The sequence below is a fragment of the Hemicordylus capensis genome, chromosome 5 (genome assembly GCF_027244095.1).
Source record: "Hemicordylus capensis ecotype Gifberg chromosome 5, rHemCap1.1.pri, whole genome shotgun sequence".
NCBI lineage: Eukaryota > Metazoa > Chordata > Lepidosauria > Squamata > Cordylidae > Hemicordylus > Hemicordylus capensis.
Window position 1 is genome coordinate 1000882 of NC_069661.1, and position 11784 is coordinate 1012665.

At 60.2% G+C, this 11784-nt stretch overlaps 1 protein-coding gene across 10 annotated transcripts in view; it reads left to right on the forward strand.

Annotated features, from left to right (window-relative positions):
* The window catches only part of RTKN (rhotekin), a 34905-nt gene extending 24667 nt beyond the window's left edge, over positions 1-10238 (forward strand). For 6 of the 10 annotated variants that reach the window (XM_053254570.1, XM_053254573.1, XM_053254572.1 and 3 more), the window contains 9 exons: positions 1955-2008; positions 4184-4301; positions 4858-5088; positions 5181-5275; positions 5553-5659; positions 6720-6845; positions 7140-7305; positions 7515-7619; positions 9364-10238. In XM_053254570.1, coding sequence (XP_053110545.1) covers positions 1955-2008; positions 4184-4301; positions 4858-5088; positions 5181-5275; positions 5553-5659; positions 6720-6845; positions 7140-7305; positions 7515-7619; positions 9364-9728 — 1367 coding nt within the window. In that variant the 3' untranslated portion in view covers positions 9729-10238. Of the gene's footprint in view, positions 1-1954; positions 2009-4183; positions 4302-4857; positions 5089-5180; positions 5276-5552; positions 5660-6719; positions 6846-7139; positions 7306-7514; positions 7620-8531; positions 8645-9363 lie in introns of those variants that run through there. The other 4 variants (XM_053254579.1, XM_053254576.1, XM_053254578.1 and 1 more) reach the window with 4 other exon arrangements.
* The last annotated feature ends 1546 nt before the right edge of the window (positions 10239-11784 follow it).

Genomic DNA, 11784 nt, shown 5'->3' on the forward strand with positions numbered 1-11784 from the left:
TCAAATTGAAAAAGTTGAAGAAAATGAAGATGCAAAAATATTATGGGACTTCCGACTACAAACAGACAAACATCTGCCACACAATACACCAGATATAACTGTAGTCGAGAAGAAAGAAAAACAAGTCAAAATAATCGACATAGCAATACCAGGGGATAGCAGAATAGAAGAAAAAGAAATAGGAAAAATCACCAAATACAAAGATCTACAAATTGAAATTGAAGGGCTGTGGCAGAAGAAGACCAAAATAATCCCAGTGGTAATTGGCGCCCTGGGTGCAGTCCCAAAAGACCTTGAAGAGCACCTCAACACCATTGGTGGGGCCACAGAAATCACCATCAGCCAATTACAAAAAGCAGCTTTACTGGGAACAGCCTATATTCTGCAACGATATCTATAACAACTGACAATAAAATTCAGCCATCCCAGGTCCTTGGGAAGGACTCAATGTCTGGATAAAACAAACCAGTCAATAACACTTGTGTGACTGTGTGAATAAATAATAATAATAACAACAACAACAACCATCCTCACTTTGGCTTCAGAATTCTCTGTGAGCAGACTCAGTTATGCTCTTGGCTGACTTTCCCGTCGTTATTTTCCCTGATATTGTGGGGATTTCAAACAGTAATTACTCAAATAATCACTAGATTGATGTTTGTCAAACCAGCAAAAGGCACCAGTCCAGTATGGGCCTGAATTTTTGGGGAATGCTAAAAAGATACCAAACATTAAAAAAGATACATTATCTGTGGTGAAAAAACATTGCCAACACTTTGCAATCTCTTTTTAGGTGTTAGAAACTTAAACTGCTGGATCTCAGTCATTCTGAAACAGATTTGCACCCAATTTGGTGGAGTGGTGTCTCTCCTCCCCTCGTTGATGTGTGCATGATGTCAGAGGGGTTGGGTGGATACCGCTGACTTCCTAAGCAATAGAACGTTCCTCACCTTCACTATACTGGCCAGCTGGGCCGGGACAATCTGAGACATTGGCGAGTGTCAGGTTTGAGTCAGGGCTATGGTGTTAGGCACGCAGGTTTTCAACCCTTTCTCTGGATTTCACGTGTGCCCGAAGCCCTCCTGTGTCCCCCAGGGGAAAGATGCAGGCACCCTGGGGGGGATTCTGACGTTTTCCTTTGCAGGTCAAAGAGCAGGGTGCCGGGCAGGGGAGGAATTTAAATGGTGTTTTGCCTCTTTGTTTGTTTTTAAACAAGAACCCAGGAGAGATTCTGCGAATGGATCTTCTGCATTGCAACTCCTTTGCCCCACAACCCATTTCCTGCCCCCCTGTGACAAAGACAACATTGCAGGCAGAAGCAGAAGCAGTCTGGCCCGGCCACTCTGCATCTGCCTGAAGCCAAGCGCTATGGGGCTCTGGTCCAAGGGGTGTGCTGGGGGAGGCTTCCACCAGCCCTGCCCTGTGCCCCCGCTTGGCCGTTGGCTTGACGCTCCTGTGGTGGGCCCGAGCTGGGCAAGCCACGGGCCATGGATGGCCTCCAAATGCCAATGTCAGGAGTGCCGGCCCAGCAACTCCAAGCCCCAGCGGGTGACCTCCGCATGCTTTGAACTCCCCCACGGAAATGGGAAGGGCTTTGCTCGGCTCGATCCTCACAAGGCCTCCTGAAAAGGGAAGCTTCGAAGAAATAGGCTCGCTGCAGCTACGGTGGAAATAGCCTGAAGTTGGCCACGAGCGCCAGAGACCCGTGTCTGGACAGGGCAGGTTCAGGAGGTGGAGAAGAGGAGGAGGAGGAGGAGGAGGGTGTGTGTGTGTGCGTGTGTGCGTGGGGAGGCAGACCACTCTGAGGGCCATTTTCATTCATCCGAAGGGTCCAAAGAGGGTCCACACAGTGACTCCTGGCATGAGGCCGGGAAGCGAGTCCGTGAGTGGGGCGGGAGGATCTCGGCACGAGGGGGCAGCTGCCGCCGCCTTTGACTCTCCTTCCTCCTTTCAGATCTCCGGATCCCCTTGATGTGGAAAGACACAGAATATTTCAAGAACAAGGGTGGTGAGTGCTTCCCGGAAGGGGCTGTTTCCATTCCCCCCCCCCCACGCCCGCCCCCAGCTTGCCATGTGTTCTACCAGCTGGGCTTGGGTTGCCTATAGGTCAGGAGCGGCTCATCCTAAGGAGCCGATGGGGCGGACAGCCAGAGGAGGCACAGATGCTGCTGCTTCTTGGAGCTCTGTTCACTCCTCTCCCTCCTGCTCCACGCTGCCTACAGGCGGCCATTCATCAGGTAGAGCTGCACGATTAACCACACATGATGAATGACCAGCCTGCAGGCTGCGCAGTTCTCAGTAATGCTGGTGTGTGTCTGAGAGAGAGAGGAGCAAATGGAGCTCTGGGAAGGGGAGGCAGCGGTGCCTTCTTTGGCACCCCCCTGCCCCGGCTCACTGGGACGAGCCACTCCGGATACAGGGGCAGCAGGGTTTAAGCAATGGGCATGCATGGACGAGCTGCCTTGTACCGGGTCTATGACTCCTGGCCTAACTCAGTATTGTCTACACACTGATGGGCAGAGACTCTCAGGGTTTCAGACAGGGAGAGGTTCTTCCCAGCCCCACCTGGAGATGCCAGGGACCAAAGAACCCAGAACTTCCTGCATGCAGAGCCGATGTTCCCTGAGCTGCAGCCCCTCCCAGTGAGGCTACTTGGGAAGCACGCTGATGGCATTCTGGCCAGAATGAACTGTTTCCTTTCTGGGACTGAGCTCAGGAAAAAACTGAGATCTTTAGCACAGCACTGATTGGCTAATGCCTGTAATGTCACAAACATATTCGCCCTCCTGCATCCAAGAGCAGTTGTACAGCCATTGCTAAACTGATCGTGCTTTTTTTGTTTGTTAAGTGATGTGTGTTTAAATGAACACATGTGTATGTGACACTTGTCTCGACTCCTGGCGCCCACAGAGCCCTGTGGTTTTGCTTGGTAGAATACAGCCCACCAGATGCCGCTGGAAGCCTACAGTAGGAGCTGAGGGCATGCCCTCTCTGCTGCTGCTGTTGCTCCCCTGCATCCTGCCTCTGAGGCTGGAGGTGGCCCTCCGACTAGTAGCCATTGATAGACTTCTGCTCCACGAAGTTATAAAAGCCCCTCTTAAAGAAGTCCAGGTTGTTGGCTGTCACCACATCTTGTGGCAGAGAATTCCACAAGTGGATTATGTGTTGTGTGGAAAAAGTACCTCTGTTTGTTGGTCCTAGATTTCCTGGCAATCCGTTTCATGGGATGACCCCTGGTTCTAGTGTTGTGTGAGACGGAAAAGAATTTCTCTCTCTCCACTTTCTCTACACCATGCATGATTTTATAGACCTCTATCCTGTCTCCCCACAGTTGTCTCTTTTCTAAACTAAAAAGCCCCAGATGTTGTAGTCTTGCCTCCTAAGAAAGGTGCTCTAGGCCCCTGATCATCTTGGTTGCCCTCTTCTGCACCTTTCCCAGTTCTACAATGTCCTTTTAAAGATGATGTGACCAGAATTGTACGCAGTACTCCAAGTGTGGTCGCACCATCGTTTTCTATAAGGGCATTATAATGTTAGCTGTTTTATTTTCAATCCCCTTTCTAATGATCCCCAGCATGGAATTGGCCTTTTTCACAGCTGCCGCACATTGAGTCGACACTTTCAACAAGCTGTCCACCACAACCCCAAGATCCCTCTCCTGGTCAGTCACCGACAGCTCAGATCCCCTCAGTTGGGTTTTTTTGTCCCAATGTGCATCACTTCTCACTTGCCAACACTGAACCGCATTTGCCACTTTGTCACCCACTCACCCAGTTTGGAGAGATCCTTTTGTTACTCCTCACAATCTGTTTTGGATTTCACTACCTGAAAGAGTTTGGTATCATCTGCAAATTTGGCCACCTCGCTGCTGGAAGAGATTCCCCTGGGAAGAGCAGAAGGTTCCCAGTCCCCTCCCTGGCAGTATCTCCAAGAACGGGCTGAGAGAGACTCCTGCCTGCAACCTTGGAGAAGCCTCTGCCAGTTTGGCTAGACATTCCTGAGCGAGATGGACCACTGGTCTGACACAGTAAATGGCAGCTTCCCATGTTCGTATGATCCTATCGGCCGTGGTGGCCGTGGTGGCCTGACCCTCCACTTCAAAGGAGCCCTGGGGACGGTCCCAGAGTGCTGAGTGGTGCTGGGAACCTGTCCGTCCAATCCGCTTTCTCTCTTTCCTGGCCAGACTTGCATCGTTGTGCCGTCTTCTGCCTGCTCCAGATTGGCACAGAAATTTATGACACAGAGACGGTGCTGGTGGACCGGACACTCACTGACATTTGCTTTGAGAACACAGTCCTCTTGTGAGTCCCTGTCCCCACCCCATAGACACACAGGGGCAACCCACCCACCCCCGGCCCCAGCTGGGAAGAGGGAGAAGCACAGACGGGCTTCTTCTTCCTCGCTGCCCAACTTATCCAAGATATGGCCGGTGGGGGGGGGGAGCATGCCTTGGCCAAGGGCGACTCTTGTTGGGAGTGGGAAAGAAGGGGGCGGGGTCTCTCCCATGGCAGGAGGGAGGCCTTCTGGAGGAGGGGGCCTGTGGTGGGGATTCCTCCTCACTCCGCTCTGGAAGGGGGGTGGTTCTGCCTGCCCTTCTGACTAGCCTTGACAGGAAGACCCTAGGCAGGCTCCATGGGGTCTGTGTCTTCCACCAGAGGCCACCGGCCGCTTTTGCCTTCCTCCTTGGACGGATGTCCCGTCATGGGCCACTTCAAGACCCCTCCCAGTTTCCTGCCCCACAGACCCACACAATGCCCCCCCCCCGTAGCCCCTCCTTGGGCTGAGTTCCTGCCAGCAGGTGGGCGGGGGGCCCAGGGGCCCTTGGTGCTGTGACGCTGCTTCTCTTGGTCTCCCCAGCACGGAGGCCGGGCCGGAGTTTGAGCTGAAGGTGGAGCTCTACAGCGCAGGCCTGGAGGAGGACTCGGGACTCAGCCACACCCCCAAGAAACTGGCCAGCCGTCTGAGCAGCTCTCTGGGACGCTCCTCGGGGAAGCGGGTGCGAGCAGCCCTGGACGCTGGGGGGCCTAGCAGCCCCGTGGGCAATGGGGCCAGCAGTCTCTTGCTGCTGCCGGCCCCCAGCGCCCCACCGTGAGTAGCCGGCCTCTCCGTGCCCTCCGTGGGTGGTGTGTGACCCCACCCCGCCGCCCCCCGGGCTCATCACCAGCTCTCTTCTCCTCCAGGGGGCCCAAGTACCAGCTGCTGGCCTGCACCACCCTCCGCCTGCCGGACGTCCAGGACGCCTTCCGCACCCACGACCTGCTGGTCACCAGCAACGGTAGGCAGGGCGAGGCAGCCGAGGGGGGTGCTGCTGGCAGTGGGGCCAGTGAGGGGGGGCCTCGCTGCAGCCCACGTGCTGCCACGCCTGGCTGGAGAGGAGGGGGCTTCGAGAGACCTGGCAGGCGGGGGCTGAAATGAGGAACCCGGAGGGGCCGCCGTAGCTGCAGTAGCCCCCCAGTATCCGGTGGGGGGCAGGGGGGGCAGCGGCTGGCTCAGGACCGCTCTCCCCCTGCCTGACACCCCCCTCTCCTCCCCCCCCGCAAAAATGTCTGCAGAGGAGAGCGCCTCCTGGCTTCCTCTCTACGGCAGCGTCTGTTGCCGCCTGGTGGCCCAGCCTGGCTGCATGGTCCAGCAGGTGATGAACGGCTTCCTCAAGGTGCAGGTAAGTCCCTGGCCGAGGGGGGAGGCTGCTGGAGGAGGCCAGGGTGTTCTGGGGCCCTGATGGAGCAGGGGGAGCTGCCTGGGCCCATCCCGCTCAGGATCGCCCACCCAGACTGGCAGCAGCAGCGGCAGCAGCTTCTCCAGGGCTGCAGGCAGGAGTCTCTCTCGCCCGCTGTCGGAGATGCTGCTGCCGCCGCCGCCGCCACCACCACCAGAGAGGGAACCTTCTGCATTCAAGCGGGCAGGTCTCCTTTCAGAGCTGCCCCATCATCCCCCCAGAGGAAGATCTTCCAGTGCTCACACCTGTCGTCTCCCATTCAAGTGCAAACCAGGGCAGACTCTGCTTAGCAAAGGGGACCATTCCTGCTCACTTCCTCAAGACCAGCTCTCCTCCCCCATGACGGGTATTTGGGGGAGTCCTTGGGTCACCAGCAGCCCGGAATTGGGCTGGGGGCTGCCCCGATTGCTAAGGGCACGTGCACAGCCTGCCACTAAACCTCTCCCCGGGGGCTGTCGACAAGCACCCCCAGAGCCCACACCAGGCCTGCCACCTCTGCCCCACTTCCGCACCTTGCCCTAGACCCCTCAGAAACTGCCATGGGTATCCCCCCCCCTCCTCCTCCTCCTCACAGCTGGGCAGAGCATTCTGGGAGGAGAGAGGGAGGGAGGGTCCTGGGGGCTCTGCAGCCCGCCCTGCCACCCTCCCTCCTTGGAATGGGTCTGGGGTCAGCATGGAGACTGCAGCTGGGCGGGGGCTGTAGAGGGGCAGGGAAGGGGCACCAGGGCATGCAGGGGGCAGGCTGGGCAGACCCCTCCCTCCTCCTCCTTGGGTAGCCATTTGCAAGGCAACGCCTGCCAGCACCTGAGCCATGGGGAAGGAGTTTTGAATGGGGCAGCAGGCCGGAGAGAAGTGCTTGTGCTGGGAATGGGGCAGGAGGGCCGCTGAAGGTTATGTGTGTGTGTGTGTGGGGTGTGTGTGCACACGATGTCCTCAACCCAGCAGGAACTCCCCCACCCACCCCCGGCCAAAAATAATGAAAGCTCCCCTCCTGTCTGTGCAGCAGGGGGAGCAGCAGGGCTGGCTGAGGCTGTTCTGCCTCCTGCGGGGCTCCAACCTCCTCTGCTACCGGCACCCCCAAGATGCTGAGACCCAGGAGGAGCCGGCCTTCACCATCGCCATCAACAAGGTGTGTGTTGCGGGGGGGGGCACAGTTGGAGGCCAAGAGAGGCCTCTGCCCCCCCCCGCCACCTGCCTCTGCTCAGGGCCTGCCTGCCCCCTTGTGGCCCAAGTGAGCCATGGCAGCCGGCTTGCTCGTCTGCTGGGCTGGTCTCCGGTGACTCCCCTGTGTGGCAGGCAGGCCAAGACCCTGCTTGGGAGGGGGGCAGCAGTGGCTCGTCCTGAGGCGCCTGGGGGGGGGCTGTGCCCCTTGCAGGCTCCCCCATCTGTAGCTGGCCGCTCTGGGTCATTTCTGCACATGCAGGAGACGCGCATCCGGGCCACTGAGAAGGACTCCAAGACCCGGCTGCACAGCCTGTCAGTCACGAACCGCTATGGGGGGGAGGAGGTGACCCACACGCTGCTGGCCGAGAGCCGGGCAGAGACCCAGCGCTGGATGGAGGCCTTCTGGCAGCACTTCTACGACATGAGTGAGTGAGTGGGGGTGGGGGGGGCAGGCCCACGTGGGGGCTGGCTCAGCCTGTGGGCAGTGCAGCTCTGCCCCTTCTCTGGGTGGGCAGCGGGCGGGGGGGGGAGCGCCAGCACTTCTTGGCTTCTCTGGCTGCCGGGCTGGTGCCTCTGCCCTTGGGTGGGCGTGGGCCAGGCTGTGCCCCAACGGGTGCCTCTCCGCCCCCCCCAGGCCAGTGGAAGCACTGCTGCGATGAGCTCATGAAGGTGGAGGCCCCCTCCCCCCGGCGCCTGCCCACCCTGCTGCCCAGGCAGGGCTCCTTGTACCACGAGATGGGTAAGCACAAGCCGCGAGGGGCGGGCGGGTGGAGCAGGGAGCCCTCCCTCCCTCCCCCCCCCTCGGCTCCAGGGTCTTCTGGCTGGCAGGAGAGCCACAAAGGGCTGGCCGGGGGGGGGGGGTTGTCTCCGCTCCCCGGAGGTGCCTGTCAGAAAGCCGTGGCTGGACTGGTTGGTTGCAAGATGGGGGCTCCCCCTCTCATGGGCAGCGCTGGGCGCACAGGCCATTCGCTTAGGGGGCCTGAGCCGCATGGGGAAAAGCAGCCCATTTGCACAGAGCAGGCGTGGCCTGTCCCCTGAGCCGAGGGCTGGGGGGGCGCAGCTGCTTCTGCTGCCTGAAAGAGTCACGCTGCCTGCAGGCTGACCATTCATCAGGTAGAGCTGCACGAAGGGGAGAAACTGAGCACTGGGAAGCAGAGGCCGCGATGCCTCACTGAAAGTCAGCTGCCAGGCAGAAAGTGAGCCCGGAAGCCCCCTCCCTGGTGAGGAGGTGGCGGATTGGTGCCACGGGTGGCTGCCAGTCCTTTTGCAGGGGAGGGCAAAGCCAGCAATCCAATACTCCCCCTCCCTAAGAGTATGCCCCATAGAATTCAGTGGGAGTGGGCTCAGTCCAAGGAGGGCAATTGCCCCCTCCCCCCAGACACCCAAGCTTGGTGCTGTCCCTGAGGGGCAGAGTGTGGGGGGAGCAGCAGGCCTCCCTGTCCCCTCCGCCTTCATCTCCTGCCTGCCTGCCTGCCTGTCTGTGGGGCTCTCTTTTCTCTCCAACTTCCATGGGCCCCTGCCCCATGATCTTGCTTGCTGCCCCGTCCAGGTCTGTGTGTCTGTAACGCTGTCCTCTGCTCCTGCTTTCTCTCTGCACGTGTCCCTCTCTCTCTCTCTTCCTCTCTGCCCTGTCCACCCCGACCCACCCCAGCTCTCCCTGGCCCTGTGGGGCCGCCCTCCAACTGCGAGGGGCTTCTGTTGCAGGACGACGCTCTCTCTGCTGAAATTCGGGCTCTGCTGTCCTCGTATTACAGTGACAGGTGACGTTACCCCACCCAGAGGCCGCCTGGTTGCCCGCTGAGGGGGCTTGTTGGGGGGCAGCCAGAGGGGAAAGAGACGGAGAATTGCTCAAGGGAGAGTTGCTTGTGGAACTCTCTGCCACAGGATGTGGTGATAGACACTCGCTTGGATGGCTTTAAAAGGGACTTAAGACACATTCAGGGAGGACAGGTCTATCCATGGCTACTAGTCCTGATGGCTATGAGCCCCCTCCAGCCTCAGAGGCGCGATGCCTCTCAAATACCAGTAGCAGGAGAGAGGACATGCACTCCCCTCTTGCCTGTGGGCTCCCCGGAGGCATCTGGTGGGGGGCCACGGTGGGGAACAGGGTGCTGGGCCCCTTGGGCCTGATCCAGCTGGGCTGTTCTGGGCTGCCCTGAGGAGAGCTCCAGCAGAGGCAGGGCTGGGGAGGGGAGACGGGGGGCTGGGTGGGGACCCGCTTGTGCAGACTGCCTGCCTCCGGGCTCCATTTTTCACCCTGCCCCCCCCCCATCTGGGTGCTTGTTAAGAATCTGGGCCTGTTGGGTGCGTCTTTCTGGGAAGGGAGAGGTAGGCAGGGAAGAGCATGGGTGCCGGGGGTGGGGGGGGCATATGGCCCCTGCGCAGGTGTCCGGCCAAGCCCTTCAGCGCCCCCCCCCCGCAGTTCCCCTATGCCAGGTCGCAGTGTGGTGGTGACCCCCCCTCCCCATTCCCCTCCTCTGCAGCTATTGAGCCGGGAGATGACATCGAGGCCGTGACGGAGATCCTGACGCGACGGGCCTCCGGCCTGGGCCCCCCGGCGTGGCTCTCTCTCTTCGAGGGGCCCTCGGCCTCCGACAGCGACAGCAGCCCCTCCAGCGCCAGCCCGTGCCCCCCGCCCTGGGTGCGCCCTCGCACGCTCTCCCTGGACGCCAGGCTCAGCACCCCCCAAGGACGCTCCTCCGGCCGGCCTCCCCTGCCCAGGGCCCGCCGCGGCCCCTCCACCTCCAGCTCCTCCAGCAGCGGCAGCCCCACCCCTGAGCCGGAGCGGCCCCCGCGGCGCCCCCGGACCAGGCTCGACCCCTGCTTGTGGCTGCAGTCCCAGGTCTGAGGCGGGGGGGGGGCCTGGCTGGCAGAGAGAGGATGGCGCCTGCCCCCCCCCAGCGCCCTCCGGAGCCACGCCCCCCTCTCCTGGCCGAGGAAGGGGACAGCCAGCCTGGGGCCGGCCCCCCCCGCCACCCCCAACCTGGAGAGTGGGAGGGGGTGGACGGGCTTCCTGACCCACACCTGTCCTGTGCTTGGAGAAGGGGGAAGCGGGGCTGTGGGGCCAGGAGAAAAGCGTCTCCCCTTGGAGGGAAGGAGCTGCTCTGGAGAGGTATGGGGAGGGAGGCTGCTGGACTGTCCCCAGGCACAGGCAGGGGGCAGACCTTGGCCCCTTCTCGGAAGGGGGAAGCATCTGCCCCCCCTCCCCCCCTCAGCCCCCTTCATTTCAGGGATCTGTGCCAATGCCGGAGGTGGGGCTGGGCAGGCCCACAAGGACTCCCCTCGGTCTCTCTGTCGGTCTGAGGGCGAGGGACTGCCTCCCCTCCTCGAGATACACATTAAAGTTTATTTAATATTTTTCTTGTGGCAGATCTTGGCGACTTCCTCCCTCCCTGGAGCGCTGGGGCAAGCGGGGTGGGGGGTGGGAGGGAGCTTCCCAGGCCTCGTGACCCACAACCTCCACCCTGGGGCACTGATGCATTCTGGGCATCCTGGCGGAGGCTTGCTGGGGCAGGCTCCCTAGGCCTTGTTCCTGCTGCTGCATCCGCCCCCCCCGGGCTGCTGGGTGGGCGGAAGAGAGAGAGAGAGAGAGAGAGAGAGAGGGGCACCAGCACGCCAGCCAGCCCTTCCAAAGTCCAGCGCCTGGGACCGGGGCGGAGTCTGCCCTTGGCGAGAGGTGCTGGAGTTTGCTGGGGAGGCTTCGCTTGGCGGAGGGGAGGCTGATCCGCCGCCTCCCGAGGAGGCCTCCTGGCGTTGCGCCTGCCTCTCTTTGCTGGAGGCCTGGGAGCCGGGGCTGGAGGGCCCTCTGCCAGGAGGTGGCCCTCCCAGCGCCAAGCGGGACTTTGGAAAGGGTGTGCCTGCCCTGCCTGGGCAGTCTCGCGCAGCATGCTTGGGTGTCCAGTGCGAAACACTGCCCACTGCAGAGAAGTCGGCTTCCCTGCTGCCCCCAGGCAGGTGGATCTGGAGGCCGCGCCCAACCTCGTGTGGCTGCTTTGGGCAGCAAAGCTGGACCCCCGAACCCCCTGCCTCTAGCAAGGGACCCGGGCCCGTGAGGTGGTCCGTTGGCATCTGAGCCACTGTATTGATCTCAAACAATTTGGGGAGGGGGCTGAGCCCGCCCCCCTTGCCTGGTCTCTAGGCTAGTGAGCAGCTGGACCTTTGCACATGGGCCAAGACTGAAATTGTAGGGGCTTCAAAATTAAAATGCCCTTATACAAAATGATGGTGCAGCCACACACGGAGTACTGCATACAATTCTGGTCCCCACATCTCAAAAAGGACACTGTAGAATTGGGAAAGGTGCAGAAGAGGGCAGGCAACCAAGATGACCAGGGGGCCAGCCTGGAGCACCTTCCTTATCAGGCAAGGCTACAACACCTGGGGCTATTTTGTTTAGAAAAAAGACAACTGTGGGCAGACAGGATAGAGGTCTATAAAATCCTGCATGGGGTGGAGAAAGTGGAGAGAGGAATTCTTCTCCCTCTCCCATAACACTAGAACCAGGGGTCACTCCATGAAATTGATTGCCAGGAGGTCTAGGACCAACCAACGGAAGTACTTTTTCACACAACGCATAATCCACTTGTGGAACTCTCTGCCACAGGACGTGGTGACAGCCAACAACCTGGATGGCTCTAAAGGGGACTTAGACAAATTCATGGAGAACAGGGCGATCAATGGCTACTAGTTTGGTGGCTACAGGCCACCTCCAGCCTCAGAGGCAGGATGCCTCTGAATCCCAGCTGCAGGGGAGCAACAGCAGGAGAGAGGGCATGCCCTCCCCTCTTGCCTGTGGGCTTCCCGGAGGCTTCTGGTGGGCCACTGTGGGCAACAGGCTGCTGGACCAGCTGGGCCTTCCTGGGCCTGACCCAGCCGGGCTGCTCTTATGACTCCGCCTCCCTGAC